This window comes from Hippopotamus amphibius, chromosome 9 (assembly GCF_030028045.1).
Source record: "Hippopotamus amphibius kiboko isolate mHipAmp2 chromosome 9, mHipAmp2.hap2, whole genome shotgun sequence".
Taxonomy (NCBI): domain Eukaryota; kingdom Metazoa; phylum Chordata; class Mammalia; order Artiodactyla; family Hippopotamidae; genus Hippopotamus; species Hippopotamus amphibius.
The window spans coordinates 43,718,439-43,743,353 of record NC_080194.1 but is presented as its reverse complement, the minus strand read 5'-3'; the positions used below and the strand labels follow the sequence as shown (position 1 = coordinate 43,743,353).

The 24,915-nt window shown below is 39.2% G+C and overlaps 1 protein-coding gene across 3 annotated transcripts in view; it reads right to left on the bottom strand.

Moving 5' to 3' along the window:
• Positions 1 to 24,915, bottom strand: part of PAAF1 (proteasomal ATPase associated factor 1) — a 42,808-nt gene that overhangs the window by 7,768 nt on the left and 10,125 nt on the right. Inside the window, exons 3-9 of one of the 3 annotated variants that reach the window (XM_057748538.1) lie at positions 23,467 to 23,541; positions 20,381 to 20,479; positions 19,606 to 19,756; positions 13,203 to 13,397; positions 6,564 to 6,655; positions 4,781 to 4,896; positions 3,155 to 3,237 (exon numbers count right to left, since the gene is read on the bottom strand). In XM_057748538.1, the coding sequence (XP_057604521.1) occupies positions 3,155 to 3,237; positions 4,781 to 4,896; positions 6,564 to 6,655; positions 13,203 to 13,397; positions 19,606 to 19,756; positions 20,381 to 20,416 (673 nt within the window). In that variant the 5' untranslated portion in view covers positions 20,417 to 20,479; positions 23,467 to 23,541. Of the gene's footprint in view, positions 1 to 3,154; positions 3,238 to 4,497; positions 4,650 to 4,780; positions 4,897 to 6,563; positions 6,656 to 13,202; positions 13,398 to 19,605; positions 19,757 to 20,380; positions 20,480 to 23,466; positions 23,542 to 24,915 lie in introns of those variants that run through there. The other 2 variants (XM_057748536.1, XM_057748537.1) reach the window with 2 other exon arrangements.

The window sequence follows — 24,915 nt, the reverse complement described above, 5'->3', positions numbered from 1 at the left end:
TTTTTCATTTCTAATTCTGTTGATTTGCATATTCTCCCTTTTTTTCCTGACAAGTGTGGCTAATGGTTTATCAGTTTTGTTTATCTTCTCAAAGAACCAGCTTTTAGTTTTATTGATCTTTGCTACTGTTTCCTTCATTTCTTTTTCATTTATTTCTGATCGAGCTCATAGTTTTAAGACAGAAATAATATAACAGAATCCATTACCACTAAGAATCATGAAACATGAAAAATATGTGCTCACTCAATCAAAAAACATTTGCTGAGATTCTTCAGTCCTGTGCAAGAGCTGGGGATACAGAGACAAAGAAGACATGCCATCTGCCCTCAAGGAAACTTAGGGACTAGTGGACAAGACAGGCCTGTACACATAAAAGGCCACTGGATCTAGCAAAGAGGCTTATGATTGGCAGCCTTCAAGAGGGCAGTTTGAACAGAGGGATAGGGATGGAGGGCACACTGCAGAGATTTCAAGGGAAGAGTGTGGCATGGCAGCAAAAGGAATAAAAAAAATAGGATCATGAGTGCTGGCAGCAGTATCAAGGTAAGCTGTCACAAGCTTATGCCAGCTGTACTCTTTTTAAGGTTTTACAAAGAGTACCACTGCATCATTAACTGATGCCCAGACATGTGGGAGAAAGATATTGAGAGTGCAGAGAACTAGAAAAATTACGTCTACAGATTCCTGATTACTCTTTGCTATGGTCTGGAAATCCTAAAGGAGAAGGGCTAGGGAAATAAGGCACCAGGTTTTGTTTTGTTTGTTTGTTTTTGTCTTTAATGTCTTTTTAATTTTTATTTATTTATTTATTTTTTGGCGCACAGGCTTAGTTGCTCCGTGGCATGTGGGATCTTCCTGGAGTAGGGACTGAACCCGTGTCCTCTTCATTGGCAGGCGGATTCTTAACCACTGCGCCACCTAGGAAGCCCAAGGCACCAGTTTTGACAGGGATGAAGGGTACCTATATCAGAGATGACCATGGAAATCTGAATACTGTTGGTTGCCTATTGTTGTTTTCTAGGTCTGTGAGTCTGTTTCTGTTTTGTATATAAATTCATTTGTATTATTTTTTAGATTTCACATATAAGTGATGTCATATAATATTTGTCTTTCTCTGACTTACTTCACTTAGTATAATATTCTCTAGGTCCATCCACATTGCTGCAAATGGCAATATTTCATTCTTTTTAATGGCTGAATAATATTCCATTGTGTGTGTGTGTGTGTGTGTATACACACACACATACATACACACACACATCTTCTTAAGCCAATCATCTGTTGATGGGCACTTGCGTTGTTTCTACATCTTGGCTATTTTAAATAGTACTGCTATGAACACTGGGGTGCATGTATCTTTTTGAACTAGAGTTTTTCTCTTTTCTAGATGTATTGCTGGATCATATGACAACTCTATTTTCAGTTTTTTAAGGAACCCTCATACTGTTTTCCATAGTGGCTGTACCAATTTACATCCCCACCAACAGTGTAGTAGGGTTCCTTTTTCTTCACATCCTTTCCAACATTTATTATTTATAGACTTTTTGATGACAGCCATTCTGACTGGTGTGAGGTGATACCTCATTGTGGGTCTGATTTGCATTTCTCTAATAATTAGTGATGTTGAGCATCTTTTCACGTGCCTGCTGGCCATCTGTATCTTCTTTAAAGAAATGTCTATTTAGGTCTTCTGGGCATGGCATTTATTACATAATTCTTGGCCAATGATGTAGGAGACTAAGTCTTCTGGGCTGCTCCTGAGGAAATGTTTCTCATTCTTAAAAAAAGATAACAATATCTATGTTATGTGAAGATGAGACGTGCTGCTGCTATCCTGCACTGTAACCTTGAGGGAACAAGCCTGAGGACAAAAGCCAGCATGCTAGGGAGGAGAGTGCCAAAAGACGGAGAAAAGGTGGGTTCTTGATTTTTTATTTCTTTTTTCGTTGTTAAAGCTTTTATTCATTTTTTAAATTTAAAAAATTAAAAAAATATTTTTAGAATAATTTTAGATTTACAGAAAAGTTACAAAGATAGTTCAAAAAGTTCTCATATGCCTCTTGGCCAGTTTTAGTTTATACTTTTTTGGATTTCTCCAGCCTTTAACGCCCAGGATGCAATCCTGGATACCATACTGATGTAGCTGTCAACTTTTCTTAGTCTCTCTGTTGACTTTCTTTTCAAATCACTAAATTAATCTAATCTGGAGCCACCATAAACCTGAATGTCTTGTTAAGTAGTACATTTTCCTAATTATTGAAGCTATTTTCAGTTGAGTGTTCTGTTACTAACAGCCAAAAATATCCTAACTGATACACTGAAATACCCACATAAGGTGGTCCCTCCAGGCCCACAGACCAGTCCTCCTCACCTACATCATTCCTATGAGGATTCAGTATCCCTTAATGGACACCTTCTTCCATGCACTTCCCCCAACCCCACTCCCAAACTCCATTCCAAATAGTTTGTACTGGCTACACCAAGGTACTCACTTTACCCAGACTATGTATGTAAAGCATCAAACACAGTACCTATTGCATGGCAGGCACCTAATAAATGATAGATCCCTTCTTTCTGACCCCCTTCACTCATCTATGACTTTGCACACACTACAGCTTTGCATTTTTACATCTCCAGTTGGTAAAATATTCACTGGATTACACGTCACCTAGTCCAAGAAGACATCCCTGTAGTACTCCTACCACTTGAGTTAGCTGCTCCCCACGTTCCCATACAGTCTTCTGCCGCAGTACTTATCAAACAGTATTCAACCACAGGTCCACATTGTCTGTCTGCCTTACTGAGCTACTTTAGAGCTGAGACTGTAACTGATTCGTTATTGAATTCTCAATGATTTCCAATAAGGGCCAGTATATTTACTCTGACAATGTTTACTGAGCACCAGTACGTAGTGGACACTGAACTAAATGCTGAGGATAACATGATGAATAAGGCACAGCCACCGCTCTCAAAGAGCTCAAACTGGAGGGGGAATAGACAATTACAAGTAGGGTGTTAAACACTATGTAAAAAGCGCAATATGCCAAAGAATCGTGGAGGACTATGAACCTAGACCTGCCACAGACCAGGAACTCAAACCTATGTTTAATTGAACTATATAAAACCACCTCCCTCAATCGGCCCCTGGACCCACCTTGACTAGCAATGAATCCGTCTCTGAAACTCAGCAGGGACGTAACTGGTGCTCCTGATCTGTGGATGACCTGTACCGGAGTCCTAGGATTCAGAATAAATGGGGCAATTTTACATTCTTTCCTTCAAAAGCAATGCTTGACTATATTCAACATACAGCACTAACTGCAGAACAGCACAAAGGACAAATGTGGACAGAGATTAAGCATTCATATGGTTTCCTTCCTGGCAAGATCCCTATATGGTAGATCAAGGTAGTCTGTTCAAAACCACTTTGGAATGAATCTAAACATGTCACTGAACTGAATGAATGAAGTCACCAGCATTATTGCCGGTTTTTAGGGGAGGGCTGACAAGGGTTTAAGATAACAATGTTAACAAGATGTTAATCGTTTTACTTATGGACAGAATTAAGACAACAGTGAAATATTAAAATTGTCAGGACTCTGTAAAATGAAAGAGAAGGGTGAGAATCAATTACAGGTACATGATTTTATAACAAGGATCAGATTCCCTATCTCCATGGAGGCAAAAACAAGTACAAAAATAAAGTAACTTAAATTATGGAAGAAAAGGTATAAGCTAGTCACTTTCTAGCTGAAAATTTTTCAGTGTTCTTGGAATAAAGTCCAAACTCCTTGGGATGGTATATAAGTCCTTTCTAAGTAAATTCCTATTTTCTTGTCTGGCATCAATTCTCATCACAGCTCCATTTGCAGGGTACGTATTATTCATATTAAACTACTCAGAGGTCCCTTAAAGTGCCATACTTTCACATGCCTTCATGCTTCTCTACATGTTATTCTACCTAAGGCAGGTCCTTTTCTTCTTTACTTGGTAACTTTCTACTAGGCCAGATCCGATTAAAGCCTCATATCCTTGGAGAAGCCGTCTCACCTTCTTCCCTCTCCTTCTCGGTGCTTCCTCAAATTCTTCTGTGTAGTCCTGTCAGACCACTAATCACACTGCGTCATAACAGTCTTTTACGTGTTCATCTTTACTATTAGACTCCGTACGCCTCAAAGACAGAGTCTTTATCTTTTATTTCTATTTTTTGGTGCCCTACACAAAGCCCAATGCTTACAGAAGCCATTCAATAAATATCAGTTGAATAAAAAAGGGAAGGAAACAGAAGGAGGAAGGGACAGAATTGTAGAAACTGTTAAATCCTGGGACAAATAGGTTGTGGATTCTCTTTGGATATCTTTAAGACCAGGATAAAGCCTATTTTAGACAGGTTATGATCATAACCAAATAAAGAATCAGAGCTGGCTTACTCAAACTAAAAATGATCAACATTAGGCCAGCCCAGATCTAATACCATGAAGATAATTACTAAGCTCCTTAAAATTAAGTTTTACACAATCATTGTAAGTGAAATGTTAGTTCATTATTTAAGCTTAATTTCCAAAGCAATCATGACGGTATGAATTGAATTACCTTTTAATGTGATTCCAGGAATAATAAGAACAATCAGACAATTCACACTGGAAAACCTTTATAAATGGAAAAATATACCCTTGATTCAATAGCCATCTATATATATGCCAGACTAAATCACGGTGAAAGCCAATAAAAATTTCCACTCTGCAGAAGACCTGCATCATGCAAATGAATGGTGACTCACCTTGGACTTCTCACGTCCAGCTGATAAATGTTTCCATCCTGTGTCCCAGCCAATAGCAAGAAGCCAGAGAGAAAAGTACAGCAGTTGAAGGCATCTGAGCCAATAAAGAGGAACAGCTGGGAACAACCAGACAAAGATGCTGTTTAAAGATTAATTTGTTTCCAGGAATAAACAGGCAACAAGAAAAGAATTTTACTATTTTTAGTACAGAATTTCTTTCTTCCCCCTTGAAGCACTCCCAATCTAAACTAAGCATTCAACAACAACTGAGGAGGAAGCACTCCCAGGATTTCAGGAACCTGAGGCTGGCTGAGGACTTAAGCAGCTTACATAATATCATAGTCTGAGGTAGCAGTTTTCACACTACTTCCCCTCAACACATTGACTCATGGGATCCTCAACACCTAAAATCCTCCTTTTCCTTCTTTTCAGTACAACCCTCCATTTGATAAACACTTGCAATTCACACATCTAAGTTTTGTTTCAAGACACTTGTGACAATCTTTTGAAGGGAAAGAAACAAAGTGGCAATTTAAAGAATCACAATTCACCCCATGTACCTGAAAAAAAAAAAACATCTATCAGATATTAATTTATTCCTTATTGTTAGTTCAAACAGTAAAGTCTGAAAGTTCTAGGCCCAGCCCGGATCTCTGTCAGTGGCTGGAAGGGAAGTACAGAGCCAGCGCGGCCACGGGGAGAGTCCAAGTGGCACCTGAGACTCGAGAAGCTTGGTCTCTGAAAGGAGAGCCCCAAGGACTATTTGTGTTTGGTTTAAAACATCATGTTATGAACTCTGCTCAATACTCTGTAATAACCTATATGGGAAAAGAATTTGAAAAAGAATAGATACATGTATATGTATAATTGAATCACTCTTGCTGTACACCTGAAACTAACAGAACACTGTTAATCAATTATACTCCAATATAAAATAAAAATTAAAAAAAAAAAGAAGAAAGTTCTAAAAAAAGAAAACAAACAAAAACCTGATTTCCCTTTGGAAGTAAAAGCCAGCATGGAAATTCAAAGTGCAAAGGCAATATGATAAAAAATAGTGATGTTCCCAGAACAAATTTTGTAAATGGAAACATCACCAGCACAATGAAGCAATGAGATGAAATGAAAATACAAAGCCTGTGGCCAAACCAAATCATTAAAGTTGTCTGGGTGATGATGACAGGAGCTGGAAAGAAATTTAGAAAATCTAATCTCAAGGAACTCAGAGTTTAATTAAGAGCATAGTCTGCTTGGCAAAATCTCAGCAAATGAAAGAAGAAAATTCAATTCTTCTATAAAAGACATCCTGTCATTAATTAATCTAGAGCCCTGAATGCATGAGTCCTTTACAAAGAAAATCTTCACATTAGCTTAGAGGAAGAAGGGAATCTACAGAACCTCATCATTTTACATACAGCACAGTAAGGCCCAGAAGGAAAGTGACTCGATAAAGGTCACAAAGCAGTAGGACATTTAATCTCGTCACATAACCCTACATGGTAAGTCCTACTATGGCAAGTTTAGTGATGAGGAAACTGAGGCTCCAGAGGTTAAGTAACCTGTTCAATGTCATAGCCATTAGGAAGGGCTAGGATTTAAATGTTGCCCTGATTCCACATCCCATGCTCTTAATCACTATACTGTACTAAGTCGCCTCTCACTCATGCAGCTTCCTCAAAAGGTGAACACATGGAGAAATCAGAAATGTTTTCAAAACAGCTTTCCAAGAATCAGAGTGACCCAGGTTGCCCCAGAGTTCAAAGGTCTTAGAGGAACCACTTGCTGGCTGCCTGCTCTGCAGTCCGAAGCACTGAAGTTTCTTGTCTTCTCGGGCCAACAGCAGCATTTTCGACTCCGTTCCAACCTCCCGTTCACCTGCATGACAGATGAGCTATGTCAGTAATGGGCTAGGCTGATCGGCTGGCAGCACCCAGAAAGCACAGCTACTGATGGCTGTTTGCTGAATTACTCTGTTAGTGACTGACTTATTAATTTTAAAAAACACATTATGTTTTATATCTTGACTGTGGTATTGGTTATATGACTGTACATACTTGTCAAAACTCACAGAACTATGCAACTAAAAATTAGGGTGACTTTCACTACATGTAAAATATACCTCAATAAACCCAACTGTAAAATATTAAGTCCTTTATAATATGGAACGATACCATACTCAGAGCAGGAGTACAATGCTGAACAAGTAGACAGTCTCTACCCTCAAGGCTCTTGCGGTCTGCAGGCAATGAGATTTATTCATTCACTAAACAAATATTTATTGAGGCACAAGGTACTTACTATCAAGGAGTAGTAGATTCCAGATTCTAGGTTACAGTAGAAACAGGAGATAGTACAATAAGCAAATAAACAAGTAGGATATTTTCAGACCGTGATGCATTCCACAAAGGAAACAGAGTAGGAAAATATGACCAAAAGGGAGTAGATGGTGGGAAAATGAATGGGGGAAGGTAAGTTTTTTTCTTTTTGGCCAGACTGTGCCAAAAAAAATAGTTCCCCAACCAGGAATTGAACTCATGCCCCCTGCATTAGAAGCGCAGAGTTTCAACCACTGAACTGCTAGGAAAGTCCCAGGGCAGGTAACTTCAAACTTCAATTTTAAAAAGGTTTCATGGAGGTCACTTTTCAACTGAGACTTGAATGGTAAACAGAAGCCAGCCATGTGAAGAGTTTCAGGAGGTACATTTCAGAATAAGGGAAGAACAAGGCAAAAGCCAAGAGGCTGGCAGAGTCTGTTGTGCTGAAAGAACAGAGACCTGTGACTGGAACACGGTGGACCTGGCAGAGAGTGGTATGACTTGAGGCTGGAGAGGACTGCAGGGGTTAGAAAGTGTAAGCGTTTGTAATATGCCATAATAAGGGGTTAGATTTTAATACACAGTTGTCCCTCAGTATTTATGGGACATTGCTCCCAGGACCCACCACAGACACCAAAATTTGCAGATGCTTAAGTCCCCAGAGTTGGCCCTTCATTTCCAAAGGTTCCACATCCATAGATTCAACCTACTGTGGATTGTGTTCTGAATGAGGAACTCATGGATACAGAGGACCAAACATATGTATAAAAGGAGGCAACTGGAGGAGAGTAGGGACAAAGGAGAGTGATATGATTTGATTTATGTTTTTTAAATGACCACGATGATTCCTCTGAGGAGAATGGACTATAGAATAGTGCAGGCAACAGATAATGGTAGACTGGATCAGGATGGTGGCAGGAAGAAGGGAGAGCTGGAGGGAGAGGGTGAGATGGAAAAACGAGAAACATTCTGAAGGTAGAGATAACAGACTTTGCTGTTGTGTGACATGAGGAAAGGTGGAGATGGATCTTGAATGAATCTCAGGCTTTGGGCTTGAGCAAGGAGATGGTAGTGCCATATACTGAGATGGGGAAAAACAGATTTGGGGTTGGGGGAAATCAAACACTCCATGTTATAAGTTTGAGCTGTCTATTAGACATCTAAAACGCAAGTAAAAGATCTATGCTTTAGATATACTTTTGGAAATCACCAGCTTAAATACAATATTTAAAGTCATGGAAATGATGAGATCACCTAGAGAGAAACTGTAGAGCTGAGGGCTCTCCAATACTTAAAGGTAGTATAAAGGAGACTTATAAAAGGAGACCAAGAAGCAGCAGCCAATGAGATAGGAAGAAAAGCAGTGTAGTGTGGTATTACAGAAGCCAAGAAAGAAAAGCATCCTGAAGAGAAGGGTTTACTATGTTGTATTCTGTTGAGACTTTGGAAAGATAAGCACAGAGAAGTAACATTGAATTATGAAACATGGAGTCACTGGTGACCTTGACAAGAGCCACTGCCGGATAAGTACAATGGGCACAAATCATTCTAGGACAGGTAGAAGAGTAAGTGTGAAGTGAGGAAATAGAGAAAACAAGAATATTTTCATTTAAATTTAAACCAACTAATTTTTAAAAACTCAACCTATTTTAAGTAATATCTGTGAAAGAGGTTTGAAGTGAGATGTGGGTGTATTAATATATAACTATTAAAAATGCGTACTGCCTGAAATGATCTTGTTTACCATTAACTGCACATGTATCACACTTTGGGAAATAGACTCTTCCTAATAATCCATTAATTCCCAAACAGGGGCCAGGCAACATGTGGTAATCACAACAGTTTTAGTTCTTGGACCACAGTGCATTTGTACGGGAAGTTTAAGACAGTGAGGAGAGTAACTGCAGTGTGTCCATAGTGAGGAGCAAAATTAACCCAAATGAGTTGAAAACAGATGTCCACACAGGACGTCCCCGGTGATCCAGTGGTTAAGAAACTGCTTTCCAATGTAGAGGGGGCGGGTTCAATCCCTGGTCTGGGAACTAAGGTCCCACAGGCCTTGCAGCCAAAAAACCAAAACACGAAACAGAAGCAATACTGTAACAAACCCAATAAAGACTTGAAAAATGGTCCACATCAAAAAAATCTTAAAAAAAAAAAAAGAAAGAAAACATACGTCCACACAAAAACCTACACAGGAGTATTTACAGCAGCTTTATTCATAACTGTCCAAACTTGGAAGCAATCAAGGTGTCCTTCAGTAGATGAATGAATAAATAAACTGAGGTACATTCAGACAGCGGAATATTGTTCACTGCTTAAAAGAAATGAGGTATGAAACAAGGCATGAAAAAACATGGAGGAACCTTAAATGCATATTATCAAATGAAATAAGCCAATCTGAAAAGGCTACATAGTTTATGATTTCAACTCCAACATTCTGGAAAAGGCAAAACCATGAAGACAAAAAAATATCAGTGATTACCAAGGCTTATAGGAGAGGAAGGGACAGATAGGTGGAGCAAAGAGGATTTTTCAGGCATTGAAACTTCTGCATACTTAAATGATAGATACGTCATTCTACATTTGTCCAAACCCATAGAATATATAACATCAAGAGTGAATCCTAATGTAAACCTTGAACTTTGAGTGATAATGATGTATCAATTCAGGTCTATCAATTGTAACAAATGTACCACTCTGGTGGGGATGCTGATAAGGGGGAGGGTGTGTGGGTGTCGGGGCAGAGGGTCTATGAGAACTCTGTACTTTCTGCTCAATTTTATGTGGACCTAACTGCTGTTAAAAAATAAAGTTTTGGGGGCTTCCTAGGTGGCACAGTGGTTAAAAATCCGCCTGCCAATGCAGAGGACACGGGTTCGATCCTGCTCCAGGACGATCCCACATGCCGCGGAGCAACTAAGCCCGTGTGCCAAAAAATAAATAAATTAAAAAAATAAAGTTTTTTTTTTTTTTTTAAAACATGAGAAGCAGAGATGATGGAAGAAAAACAGTCCTATGGAAACAGAGACGCAAGTATGTTATAATCACAGGAAAATAAGAAAACAATGCAAGTTGCCTTATTAGGACCTTTATCATTCTGATTCACCACAGCTATCATTCTATTCACCTATTTCCCCCTGCTACGCTTACGTCAACTTCTAGCCCAACCAAGTATATCTTTATCCAATAGCCAATTTTACCTCCATACTGTTTAATGTGAACTGCCCCTACCTCTACCCCTGCCCTAGTTCCCATTCTCCTATCCTTCCCATCCTTGTCTGTTCAACTTGAATCCATCCATCAAGGTTCAAAGTCAACTCTTTTGTGACACCTTTCTCATCTATACTAATCTAAAGCATTCTCTTCTTCCAAAAAACAATTATATCTGCATTAAGTGCATCATTAAGTTATTTCAGCCAAAATTTTATTGTTCTCTGTTTTATAGGCATTAGTCTTATCTGCTAAATTAAACTGTACTTACTCAAATGCAGTAACTATGACATATATACTTCCTTTGCAAATTTCAAAGCAACAGAAACACAACAGATATGCAATAAATAGTATTCTTATACTGAAAATAGAAATACCAGCTACACTCCCTCTTGCAAGAGCACCGGAATTACAACTAACTGCTGAACAATCATCGAGAGAAAGACACTGGAATTCACCAAAAAAAGACACCCCACATCCAGAGGCAAAGGAGAAGCCTCAATGAGACGGTAGGAGGGGCACAATCGTGTTAAAATCAAATCCCATAAATGCTGGGTGGGTGACTCATAAGCTGGAGAACAGTTATATCGCAGAAGTCCACCCACTAAAGTGAGGGTTCTGAGCCCCACGTCAGGCTTCCCAACCTGGGAGTCCAGCAACGGGAAGAGGAATCCCCAGAGAATCAGACCCTGAAAGCCAGTGGGATTTGATTGCAGGACCTCCACAGGACTGGGGGAAACAGAGACTCCACTCTTGGAGGGCACACAAAAATATGTGCTCACCAGGACCCAGGGGAAAGGAGCAGTGACCCCATAGAAGACTGAACCAGACCCACCTGCTGCTGTTGGAGGGTTGCCTGCAGAGGTGGGGGGTGGCTGTGGCTCACGGAGGAGGCAGGGGCGCTGGCAGCGGGGGGTTTTGGGAAGTGCTTATTGGTGTGAGCCCTCCCAGAGTTCACCCTTAGCCCCACCAAAGAGCCTATGGGCTCCAGCACTAGGTGGCCTCAGGCCAAACAACCAACAAGGTGTGAACACAGCCCTACCCATTAGTAGACAAGCAGATTACAGTTTTACTGAACTCCGCCCACCAAATCAGATTAAAGCTTTACTGAGCTCCGCCCACCCAGCCCTACCCACCATCAGTCCCTCCCATCAGGAAGCACACAGGAGGCTCCCAGATAGCTTCCTCCACAAGAGGGCAGACAGCAGTATCAAGCAGTATCAGCAGTATTTCGTCTTGCAGAACTGAAAACCACAGCCACAGAAAGATAGAGAAAATGAAAAAGCAGAGGACTTTGTACCAGATGAAGGGACCCCAGAAAAACAACTAAATGAAGAGGAGATAGGCACCCTTCCAGAAAAAGAATTCAGAATAATCATAGTGAAGATGATCTAGGACTTTGAAAAAAGATTGGATGCAAAGATCGAAAAGTTTACCAAAGACCTAGAAGAATTAAAGAGCAAACAAACAGAGATATGCAACACAATAACTGAAATGAAAAATACACTAGAAGGAACCAATAGCAGATTAACGGAGGCAGAAGGGCGAATAAGTGACCTGGAAGACAGAATGGTGATCATCACTGATGTGGAAAAGAATAAAGAAAAAAGAATGAAAAGAACTGAAGACAGCCTAAGAGACCTTTGGGACAATGTTAAATGTGCCAACATTCACATTATAGGGGTCCCAGAAGGAGAAGAGAGAGAGAAAGGACTCAATAAAATATTGGAAGAGATTATAGTTGAAAACTTCCCTAACATGGGAAAGGAAATAGCTACCCAAGTCCAGGAAGCTCAGAGAGTCCCAGGCAGGATAAACCCAAGGAGAAACACGCCAAGACATATAGTAGTCAAGCTGACAAAAATTAAAGACAGAGAAATGTTATTAAAAGCAGCAAGGGAAAAATGACAAATAACATACAAGGGAACTCCCATCAGGGTAACAGCTGATTTCTTAGCAGAAACTCTACAAGCCAGAAGGCAGTGGCATGATATATTTCAAGTGATGAAAGGGAAGAACCTACAACCAAGAATACTCTACCCAGCAAGGATCTCATTCAGATTCGATGGAGAAATCAAAAGCTTTACAGACAAGCAACAGCTAAGAGAATTCAGCACCACCAAACCAGTCCTACAACAAACTCTAAAGGAACTTCTCTAAGCGGGAAACAGAAGAGAAGAGAAGGACCTACAAAAACAAAAACAAAACAATTAAGAAAATGGTACTAGGAACATACATATCGATAATTACCTTGAATGTAAATGGACTAAATGCACCAACCAGAAGACACAGACTGACGGAATGGATACAAAAACAAGACCCATATATATGCTGTCTACAAGAGACCCACTTAAGACCTAGGGACACATACAGACTGAAAGTGAGGGGATGGAAAAAGATATTCTATGCAAATGAAAATCAAAAGAAAGCTGGAGTAGCAATACTCATATCAGATAAAATAAACTTTAAAATAAAAAATGTTACAAGAGACAAGAAAGGATTACATAAAGATCAAGGGATCAATCCAAGAAGAGGAGATAACAATGATAAATATATATATGCACTCAATATAGGAGCACCTCAATACATAAGGCAAATGCTAACAACTATGCAAGAGGAAATGCAAGGCAGAAATAGAGACACAGGTGTAGAGAACAAACACATGGACACCAAGTGGGGAAAGCGGGGAGGGTTGGGGGGGAATGAATTGGGAGACTGGGATACCAAATGGTACACTCTAAATATATGCTGTTTATTGTCTGTTAAAAAAAAAAAAAAAAAAAAAGAAATACCAGCTACAGAGCAGGAGAGAACGAGGAAGACAAGGAGAAACTAAAACAAACACTGAAGGAATCTAAGGAAACAAAATAAATTCATATATGTTATCAACTCACTGGGCATCTGCTCAGGGGAGCCAAGGTTTACAGAGTTGTCAGCAGCACCCACAGCCACTCCATTGATGGAAGACCCACAGTCTGCAATGACTCCCAGGCAGGCCGAGCGCCCACAATCCCAAAGTCGTGCTGTCCCATCTCGAGAAGAAGATACCACATTCTTCCCCCGATCAATAATGGCTGTATCCAGGATACCTGGCAAGAGAAAAAAAAGGACCCTAAGATAGAGTAGGAACTACAAAAGGAACTACAAGGGCAGAGAAGATGGATCTGTATAAATGACTCTATTCCTTCACAAACAAGTACTGGATATGTACTCCATGCTGCGTACATTCAAGTGCCAGAAAAACAAATAAATAGAACAGAGACCCTGTTTCCCAATGGTTCAAAGACTAGCTGTGAGAGACAGACATGGAAAAAGCAGCTTTGGATTTAATTTTTAGTGGCATGTTCTAGAGCAGTGGTTTTCAAGTTTTTATTCTGGCTTTAAAACCAGTTTTTAAACAAAAATTAAGTAGACACCTTAGACAGTTCAATATGAAAATCACTGTCTTAAAAGATCCTGCTGCTTCCATTGAGAATTAACTGAAAGGGTTAGTCTCCTCATCGTAAAAAAGGATGTGACTTCTCGTCTGGCCAAGATGGAGCAGCCCCATTCCTCCCAGGTCTTCCCCTTACAATTAAAAAATCCTGGCCATAAGACAACAAACAAGCACAAGAAGGCTCAAAGATGTAAAGAAGAAGGCAGTCCACCTAGGGACCTCAGGACTTGAAGAACAGGGCAATGAGTTCCCTGGATTTCCTTACTGCCTCCCATATATCCTAGACAGGACACTGCAGAAGCCTCTAACATAGAACTGATTAAAAAAAACAGGCACAAATTAAAAACAAAAACAAAAAACAACTAAAGAACTCCAAGAAAAGTCTGTTGCCTCTAGGCAGAAGACTGAGAAAAGAGCAGCCTAACAGAACAGAAAACCTTTTTGGCAATATCCATCTTACTCAAACGGCAACAGAAAAACTGCTACCTCCCCTCTCCAAAGTTTCAGTGGGGCTGAACAGGGAGTGGTCTTCTACCCCACACCGTCAAGGAAGCAGGAGACAGCACTCCAATTCCCCCAACCCAGCAACGCTGACCAGGCCCAGCAGGGTACTGTCAGCAGGGAGCTGAGCCTCTACTCTCACCCAGCAGCAACAGGGGAAAGAGGTAAAACATGAGGGAATGGGAAGTAGCACTCCACTTTCCCCATCCCCTCCCCTGGTGTCAGTCAGCAGGGAACAGAGCTTACAAGCCCACTTGCAGGCAGGGAAGTGGTACAAGCGGAGGTGATGCAAGTTGGTGCCCCACTTTCACCAGAAAGGCATCGGCTGGGTCAAAGGGAAGCTGAGCTTCTACCTCACCTGTTTGCAATGAGGTAGTGTGAGCCAGTGCCCCACTTTTGCCAGAGTAGTGTTAGAGGAGCCCCGCAGGAAGCTGAGTATACACATCTCCTGGGTCCCTGCACCATACCTTGACAGGGGACCGCCTGCTAAAAAAGATCACATAAGATCCAGAGTGTTACAATATCCAAAATTTCCACAGATTTTATAACTTTTGAAGCCCTTTGTTATCCGTTATCTGACTATTTGCTATGATTCCTGGCCTCAGGAGCACACAGCATAAAAAGGTAGAGACAGTCATGGACATGAAGAGCTACAGGGGCATATATGTGACAACACAGGACTATAGAGTAGAAAGGGAGTCCGACCTTATGGTGATACAGGCAGGCTAGTACTTGCTTTAATAAAACCCATTTAATTATCCTGTTACAGGTGCCCAATAAACACTTGCAGGCTGAGTAAGAGTACATGATCAAAGGTTACTTAGTAAACTAGTGCTCTTTGGCTTGCTCCCATTCCTCTCAAGATGAGATGACTTCAGACATACAAACCTTAACAAAAACTCTACAAAAACTCAACATCAGGTACAAGTGATGGATGACCCATGCAGTTAACCACATGCCCCAACTCTTAGTGGAAATTTCACTTTGAAAGCCTTTTTCAGAAAAAGATGAATTTATAAAAATGCCACAAATGCAAAAAGTAGCCAATTTAGGGGCTGTTTGAGAAAGTATGATTTTCTAAGGTGGGACCTAATTCACAGGGTAAGTTTCCAAACATATCCAATTTAAAATAAAAACGAAATACAATCTATGTAGCTGGTTATGGTTGTTGGAAAAATAAAATGTAATCCTCATAATTATATATCTAGTGGATAAAGGCCATATAGATAAGCTTTTAAAAGTAGCCTTTCCCTCAGATGCAGATCTAAGGAGGCAACATATCTTGCTGATATTTTACATTTCTTATTTACAACATATTTTGTAATTATAAAGTACCTTGAGTTTAGGAAATCCACCTTTCCACTCTATCTCCATAACACACACAGCATTCTAGCTAGAAAAGGATCTTAGATCTTTTAAGAACCTTAAGGAATCACCAACAGGAACAATAGGAAGGGACTTCAGCTCTTACTAAGCCAGCAAAGATCTGTTTATGTCTTTTTAAAAAAAATTTATTTATTTATTTGTTGTCTGCGTTGGGTCTTCACTGCTGCATATGGGCTTTCTCTAGTTGCATCGAGCAGGGGCTACTCTTCATTGTGGTGTGCGGGCTCCTCACTGTGGTGTGGCTTCTCTTGTTGCAAAGCACGGGCTCTAGGCACATGGGCTTCAGTAGCTGTGGCACTTGAGCTCAACAGTTGTGGCTCACTGGCTCTAGAGCACAGGCTCAATAGTTGTGGCACATGGGCTTAGTTGCTCTGTGACATGTGGAATCTTCCTGGAGCAGGGATCGAACCTGTGTCCCCTGCATTGGCAGGAGGATTCTTAACCACTGTGTCACCTAGGAAGTCCCTGTTTATGTCTTTATTGGAAAGTTCCAACCACTATTTAAAATATGTTCTGAAAAATATGCATCCAAGGGAGGATGCTACAGCTGTGGCTAGGGAGCTGTGAATGGTATTAACTGTGTACAAATTTCAACTAATACTCAGTAAAGAGCTGCCATCTAGAAAGTTTTCCTTTTTTATAAATTATCACACCCCCTCTAGTAAAATGTCACTTACAACACAGTGGCATCTAGTGTGGGTCTCTCTACTCTTAGGTGACAAGAATAAAAGAAAGAGGAGCCTGACAGGAGCAGGAATCTGTGAGGAATTACTTTAAGAAGAAGCTATGAAAGCAGCAGGAATGCCTTTGTAAGAGAAGTAGCCATAGCTCAGACCTAGTAGAGCTGCAAAGGCTTTAGATATCAAACCAAACAGACAAAAGTCCTCAACATACAAACCAAGATGAAAAAAAATTTGCATTCAAGAAAATGGTCAACTGATTCACATAGAAACATCCTAGCCAAAGTCTGGGAGATAAGAATAATGTTAGATGAAACTATGACTGAAATAAGTATTAGTAAGAAACAGAGCAAATTTCATATTTCTGGGCTGGTTTTTAACAAGTTTATTCAGATCTCAGAAAATAATGAGCCTTGAAGGACCTATAACTTGCAGGTAGCATATCCTATTTCAAAGAAAGTATATAAGAGTTTGAAAAGAATGGCCCAAGTGCTGAAAGTGCAACATTTCTCAAATGTAAGCAGCTTTCCTACCCTGGTGAGCAAAAAACCTTAGTCAATCAACTGAAACGGTGTTTCATCTGGTCTCAATGTTTTCAGATTATGAAATACCTGGTGCTTATTACAAAGCATTAAGATTATGAATATATATCTCCAAATTTACCAACCTTAATTAAATGGCCTGGGCAATTAAAAAATTTCAAACTGATTAAAAGTACACTTTAGAGCTACTTAGTAAATTATCACAAACAGAATACTACTTTTAGTTTATCTTTTCATTAGACAGATTTAGAAACACACAAAAATCTTACCTCTGCTTGTTAAGTGAAGAACACAATAACCCTTTAAATATAAAATATGTATCTAAAATTATTAGAAAAGACCAATTATATATCAATTAAGATCAAAAGTTTCTCTTCTATTAGAAATAACAATTTCCACTTTTCACATTTGACAAGTATGTTAAAACATCACAAGGTTCCACTTTCCTGGCAGGGTTTAAAGTATAGCGTTATATTTTTTATGAACAATAACATTCATTGTGCACTTATTATATACCAGGGATTATGCTAAATCTGTCATATGCACCATCTCATTTAATACTACTATCCCCATTTTACACGAGGAAATTAAGGTTCAGAAAAGTTAAGCAACTTTCCAAGGCTTCACAGACTGTAAGTGGAAGAATTAAGATTTAAACCAAGATTTGTATGTCTCTAAATCTATGCTTAACCACTCTACTATACTGCCTCCCTTACTATCATGTTTCCATATACGAAGCAGTGAGCAAGCCAGACTTAATTAAGCTAACAAAAGGTTATCCTTTATGACATCTTTATACAGAGCTGCTCTATTAGTGTCCTAATGATCCTTTGCAATAAGCATCAGGTTATGTTCAGTCCAGTCTTCCTTTTATAACTTGCTTCCCAAGACTTACCCAGGCAATAAAAGACCATGTTCACTTCAACACTATCTTCTGCTTCTCTTACTTAGTCACCATTTGTGAAACCACTAAAGATCACAAATGCAGGTAAGAATTCTTTACTGTTTTTCACATGGTTCATGACTTTTGCTAAATGCCTTCAAAATCTCCGAACTAAAGAGATTGTAAAAAAGGAGCCATACAAAGCAACCTGGAAGTCAACTAGGTAAAGACAGTGACCCATATGTGCTGCTAAATTATTGGAGATTAATCTTGATTTTGGCTCCGTACTTTTGAAGAATGGGCAACCTCAAACCCGGGGCTCCTTTATAGGACTAACTGGAGAGAAACATTCAAGACCTGACAGATATTAACCTGGATCTGACCTCATGCAATTTCCCCTAAAGCTTATCATTTCTGTTCAATCTAATTTAAAAAACAAAACAAAACAAACAAAAACCCTCTCAAGGTAAAAAGAGTTAGGGCTGTTATACTCTGGAGAAGCCTCCACCCCAAAACTTTCTCACAAGGTCAAAAGAATGGAAAAACAATATGAATAAAAGCTTAAATCAGATCAACAAACACTCTACAGTTCACTCCAAGCTAAGAGACACGCATGGATTCTTAAGGAGAGCTGAAGAACGTTAGGAGACTTGGTGGGGGGGGGGACACAGTCAATAACTGCAGTAATCCAAAGATATTCTGAAGCTGGGTGTGCACTGATGTTGAATATGCATCTTGTTAAGTTCAACATGCAGAGCCATGACTTGCTCCACTGGAATGTTCCCCCGTTACTCGCATCTTCAAGGTGGCCAGATCTGATGTGAATCCCTCAGTGTTCCTCTAGACTCCTTTGGCTCCTGGATTCCCCAACCGTGCAGGCTGCTTTGACTCCTTAGACCTATCAGGTCTTCAAACTGAATGTGAAGAAGGCTCTAAATATCCCTTCTATTCCCTCTCAATGCACCCATGTACTTAAGTCTCAGAAGAAAACCCATTTGTTTGCTAAGGTTAACACGTGTGTTTGCTAGATGATCTGCATGTAATCTGACAAACCATTATAAAGAAATATTAAAACCTAAAAAATCAACCTCTACACACAAGCTATTTATAATATAGTCAGGTACACAAGCCAAAAACACTGGGTTAAATACCATAAGTATAGGGCAATACATAATTAATTCCCAAATGAGTAGTGTAGATGACGTGTATTATGGGCCCAAAGGAGGGATCAAGGTAAGAAATTATTTGGGGATGTTATGACATCTTCAAAAATATCCAAACTTGTAAAAATAAGAATGATGTAGTTATTTTTTTAAACATTCCAAATCAAGGCTAAAACATCTCTAAATTAACTTTTTTTCCCAACAAACCAACCAATCAGGTACAGAGGGAAGATGTTCTCACTGTCTCTACAATCTGATAAACAGGTTATATGGTTAATCCATTTTAAAAAACTGAACAGCGATTTAAATCCATGGGAATTGACTGTCAGTACCAAGGTATATCTTATGTCTGGTGATGCAGCCATTTGCAACCCAGCTTCTACTATCACCTCAGCCAAAGGACTAATGAGAAATAGTGGGCACGCCTCTCTCTCTTTTTTCCCAGCACACAAGTAGATGACCTCCTGTGGGGGCTTTTTTTCCCTTATCAATTGTGGAAAACAACTATCTACGTAAGGCAGTTAGCTCTAGATACCAATAACAACACTAAGTAGAAAGGAATTTCTAATCCTTGGGGAAATACCAGTTCATTTAAAAGGCCAGTTGGATGAATTATATGTTTTTGTGGATAACTAGATTCTATCTTTTTGGTGATTCATTTCTGGGGATCATTAGAGAAGCCTTTAGGAGAAATCATTCTTCATACCTCCTTTGTGACCTTTGAAGGTCACCACACAGCTAGCATCTTCAGCTGACCAGATCTTCAGCTGGGCATCCATTCCCCCACTCAGAACCACAAGGCCTGATGGGAAAAACCTGCAACAATTCACATCAAACACATGTCCTTCCAATACTCTCTGGAAAAACAAAAGAAAATTCCATGCTAGTTCTCTTGTCCATTCCTTGATGTTCTCTTACCTCCCATATCCTTGGTCCCTTAAATGATATATCTATATGCTGGGTTTTAGAATGAAAGAGGTCCAAAGAATCTCTTTAGTTCATTTGTCTACCAGGTAATATTCTAAGAGCTGTTGGCTCCCTTTCCAGGGCTTTGGCTGCAGATGTTGTGAATTTGAATTCCGTAGCTCTCACAGCCATCCCTAAATCTAGTTCTACATGTAAGGAGCTGAAGAGGCTTGATGGCTCTTTTACTCATCTTTTCTTAAAACCCTCTGTACAGGTTGGGGGGGCTCAGCCATATAGTCAGTGGAACAGCCTAGCTACTCTGTCTTAGTAATGGATCACTGAAGGCAGTTCATACCATCCACTCAGGCATTCACTAGCCTGGCTCCTTCTCTGTTCCAGCCCCAATTTGTTCTGGCAAATCACCAAACCTGAGCATGGTTCTCGGATTAACAAATGCAAGAACAAAGATCAATTGAAGTGCAGTGTTCCTACATTTTCAGAATGGGCCATTCTTCTTTCCATGGCCCAGTCTAAGGTTTCTCAGACCACCCTAAAAGTGTATCCAAAGCCTTTACTCTGAGCTCTCCGTTGGAAGCCTGCCAGATCTTCATGCTCCCATCAGTACTAGAAGATACACCGAGGCCTCCTCCACTGGAAATATCCAGGCATGTTATCTGTTCAAAAGACAAAACAACCAGTGTTACAAATAATGAAATGTGCTTCTTCCCCTGAAATATGTTATAAACCTCTCTCATTTCACACTCCTCTAAGACTTCTTCAAGTCTATGCTTCCCAACACAAAGGACATGTGTTTCATATGAAGGCTGACTTATCATCACCGATCTCCCAACAAGGCTGGAGCCAAAACCCTTTATTTCTCGAAACAAAAAGATATTCTTATAGTCACCTATAATCTCCTGCTTTGGCTATAAAGTTACTTATTCCCATATCATTTCCATAGTTTCCATCTTTTGCTATTTTATTTTAAAATTAAGATACCTCTCCTAATTCTCAGGAACCCACTTACACGAAAGAGACTTCCAAGATGCACCAGAAGGATTCAAGGAAAAGCAAAGATGCTTCCAATTTACTACTTCCCATTCCTTCTGTAAAATCTTAATGGGGCGTGTGTGTGTGTTTCAGAATAAGTAAGAGAAAAATTCTCAAATTCACTTATGCAATTTCAATATTAGGAATCACTTCATGAATAAGCCATGATAAGAATGCCAAGTCTCTTTCCTATATCAATACATGCATACATAATATCCCCTTTTTATTAAAAAACACCCAGTTGTAAATACTCCAGAAATGTAAGACTGAGATATATAATCTCAGTCACATTCCCAGCAACTATGACTCCCATATGACCTAAATTATTTTTTAAAAAGTAGGAACTTTGGCTTTAATTATTCAACCTCCCACTTTACATTTCTATGCCAACTGAGCCATAATGAATAAGTTTGGCAAAAACTAAAGGGATATATGGGTAAACTCTAACACTTTCTAAAACTTTTTCTTCTTTATTTTGATTCCTCAATAAAAGGACTATTAACTTAATTACAGTTCTTTTCATTTTAAGGATTATGACAACAATTAACATTTACATCATGTTTTATCATTTATAAAACATTTTCAAATACACTAAATCATTTGATCCTCATAATAATCCCATTCTGCTCCTAGCTTCTCATTGGTGGATACTGCTTTCACATTCTAGTGTAGGAGACATTTCTCAGATCTTCTCCAAGACCACTGCTACCACCCTAATTCTGGGTCTTAAATCATATTACCGGTACTGTCAAATTCAACTCTATTCTGGCTCCCAGCTACATGATGAGCTTCATAAGTGTCAGAACCATGTCCAGCACTTTCTTACACAATTCACAGGCTATGTACATAGTAACTACTCAACAAATACCTAATTACAATTTGAGAAGAAGGATGAAGCACTTCATCAACACTAGATAAGAAAGTAAAGCCATCTGACCTATATCAACGAGACCAGCTACTGTCCCCATTCACAGGGTCCCAGAAACAAAACATACTTAAACACTTTCCTACTTACTCTCAAATCAATTTAATCCTTAGAGTAACACAGACCAACCTCCTTCCTCACTCAGGTGGCATCTATCCAACTGCCTGCTAGGCATCTATCTTTGGCTTTATAGTGGACAGCTGAAACTTAACATGTCCAAAACAGAACTCTTATGTCCCCCTGTTCCCTACCAGTACAACTACTTGTCCCCCAAGTAAATGACACCAGAATTTACCCAATTCTTAGGCCAAAATTTTTGGAATTATCCAAACTCCTCATTTCCTCTCACATCTCATTTCCAAGTCATTGGCAAATCCTGTCTGGTCCCACATCCTAGAATATAGGCCCTACACCACAGTTCTATCCATTGCTTTAGCCCCAGTGCCCAGAAGAGTATCTGGAATATAGTAGGTGATTAATAAATGGGTGAATCACCTAATAATGAGCTCAAATAAGAGAAAGGGAGGGATTTCCCTGGTGGCACAGTGGTTAAGAATCCACATGCCAACGCAGGGGACACAGGTTTGCTCCCTGGTCCAGGAAGATCCCACATACCTCGGAGCAACTAAGCCTGTGTGCCACAACTACTGAGCCTGTGCTCTAGACCCTGTGTGCTGCAACTACTGAAGTGCATGTGCCTAGAGCCCGTGCTCTACAACAAGAGAAGCCACTGCAGTGAGAAGCCCATGCACCTTAATGAAGAGTAGCCCCCCACCACAATTAGAGAAAGCCTGTGTGCAGCAACAAAGACCCAATGCAGCCCCCCAAAATAAATAAATAAATAGTAAATTAAAAAAAAGAGAGAAAGGGAGAATAACAAATAGTAAAAAGGAACAATGATGTTTTTAAAAAATGACCTACTCCTCAAAAGGTAGTGGTTCTCTCCCCAAGGAGTTCACCATTTCCTCCCTCAGTGGTCTTCAGCTCTATGTTTATACTGGGTCAGCCAAAAAGTTTGTTCGGGTTTTTCCGTAACATCTTATGGCAAAAACCGAACGAACTTTTTGGCCAACCCAATATATTGTAGTCGTTGTCAACCAGGGGCAATGTGTTTCTGGGAGGACATTTGGTGATGTCTGTAAACATTTTTAGTTGTCACAACTAGGGGCAGTGTCCAACTGACAGCTTGTAGGTAGAAGCCAGGGATGCAGCTAAACATCCTACAGTGGATAGAACAGCCCCCTACAAAAAAGAATTATCTAGCTTAAAATGTCAATAGTGCCAAGGTTGAGAAAATTATGATATATTGTTTGGTACCCTCTCAGTTAACATACTCTCCCTGGAGGGGATAGGGATATTATGTTATTTATCTCAGTTACATATCTTTGGGGTCCTAGTTCCTGACCTAAAAAGTAATTGTCTGAATTATCCATTTCTTCCAAAGTGATAGAACACTGAAAAGTAGATTATAGATCATACCAGCTGTCTCATTCTCCCAGATTTTTATCAAAGAAAAAGAAGAAAGAACTAACATTTATCGAAGAGCTATTATGTGCCAGACGTGTAACAGACACTACTCTCACATAATTCACTCAAAAATCTTTTTAAGTACTTGCAAGAAATCTGAGGTTTAAGAGGTGGTTAAGTAATTTCCCCAAGGTGAAAGAGCAGAGCCAGGATACAAACCTAGGTCAGAGTGTGTAAAGCTAAAGCTCTATTCCTTAGTCACAGCAAATGAACAGACAGATCAATGGAGCATTCCTAAATATTGGATAAAGATGACAATTCAAGTCCTTGAGATAAAAGATGATTACTTTGTAGTGCTGTAACATGTTAATCATTTCAAAAAGAATTAAGTCATACAACATTATAAATCAACTATACTTCAATAAAAGAAATTTAAAAAAAATTAAGCTAGACTGCTACTTCAAATCAAGTAACAAAAATAAAGTTTGAGAAAATACAAAAATAAAAAAAACAAAAATAAAGTTTGAAATGTAAAAAAAAAAACATAAAAATTCAAAGATTACTATATTTATAATTTTATTTAACAAACACCATTTATATTATGCTTGCCATGTTCCAGGCCCAATTCTAACGCTTCAATCCTCATAACAACCCTAAGAGATAACATTTTTACTCCCGTATTAAAGATAAGGAACCTATAGCACAGGAAGGTTAAGTACCTGGCCTAAGGTCACACAGTTAGTAGGTGGCAGAACCAAAATTCAAATCTAGGCAGTCAAATCCAATAAGCCTGTTTCTAGAGTCCCTGTTCTTACCCATTATTATGCTGTGTAATTAAATATATACATATCATATATATATAAAATCATGGACTACCCTAAGCAGGATCCCAAAGGCAGTCACCATAATAGGTTTTATTATCTAGAAAATTAAATATCTTGTATGTCAAGACACCGTAAACAAATAACAATAAACAATAAGCTAGAAAAAACTATCTGCAAAATATATGGCAAAGGATCAATACCCTTAATATAAGAAGAGCTCTTATCAATAAAAAAAAATTCACACTTAGAAAAATGGGCAAATGACATGAAGAGTGGCCAAAAAGTATATGAAAAGTGGTCAGTTAATAATTAATCAAAGGAATGTAAATTAAAATTGCAATGAAACACCATCCCTCAAAATGTTAAAACTTTAAATGTACATTAATATGCAGTAATCTTTTCATCAGTCCACTAATTACTATAAAGAAGCTTTAACTTGACTTTCTTGTAATAAACTATAAGCAAAAGGCACACAACTTCCAGTTTCTTTAAAGCCAGGCAAACCTTCAGTCACACTTACGAAGAGCAAAAATTTATCCAAGGTTTTTTAAAAAAATCTTTCCTCTAGTATTCTACTACATTTATCTTGTCCACACATAATAAAATAGCAGGTTTTTAAAAAACTCTTCTTGGGCATTCCCTGGCAGTCCAGTAGTTAGGGCTCCACAGGTTCAGTCCCTTGCTGGCGAACAAAGATCCTGCATGCTGCATGGCCCGGCCCCCAAAACACAAACAAACAAAAACCCTCTTCTTTATCAAATCTCTATGAAGTAATCAACTTAGTCTTCAAAGACAGTCACTCTGCCTTTCACACTCATATTTCATTGGTTTAACATATTTAATT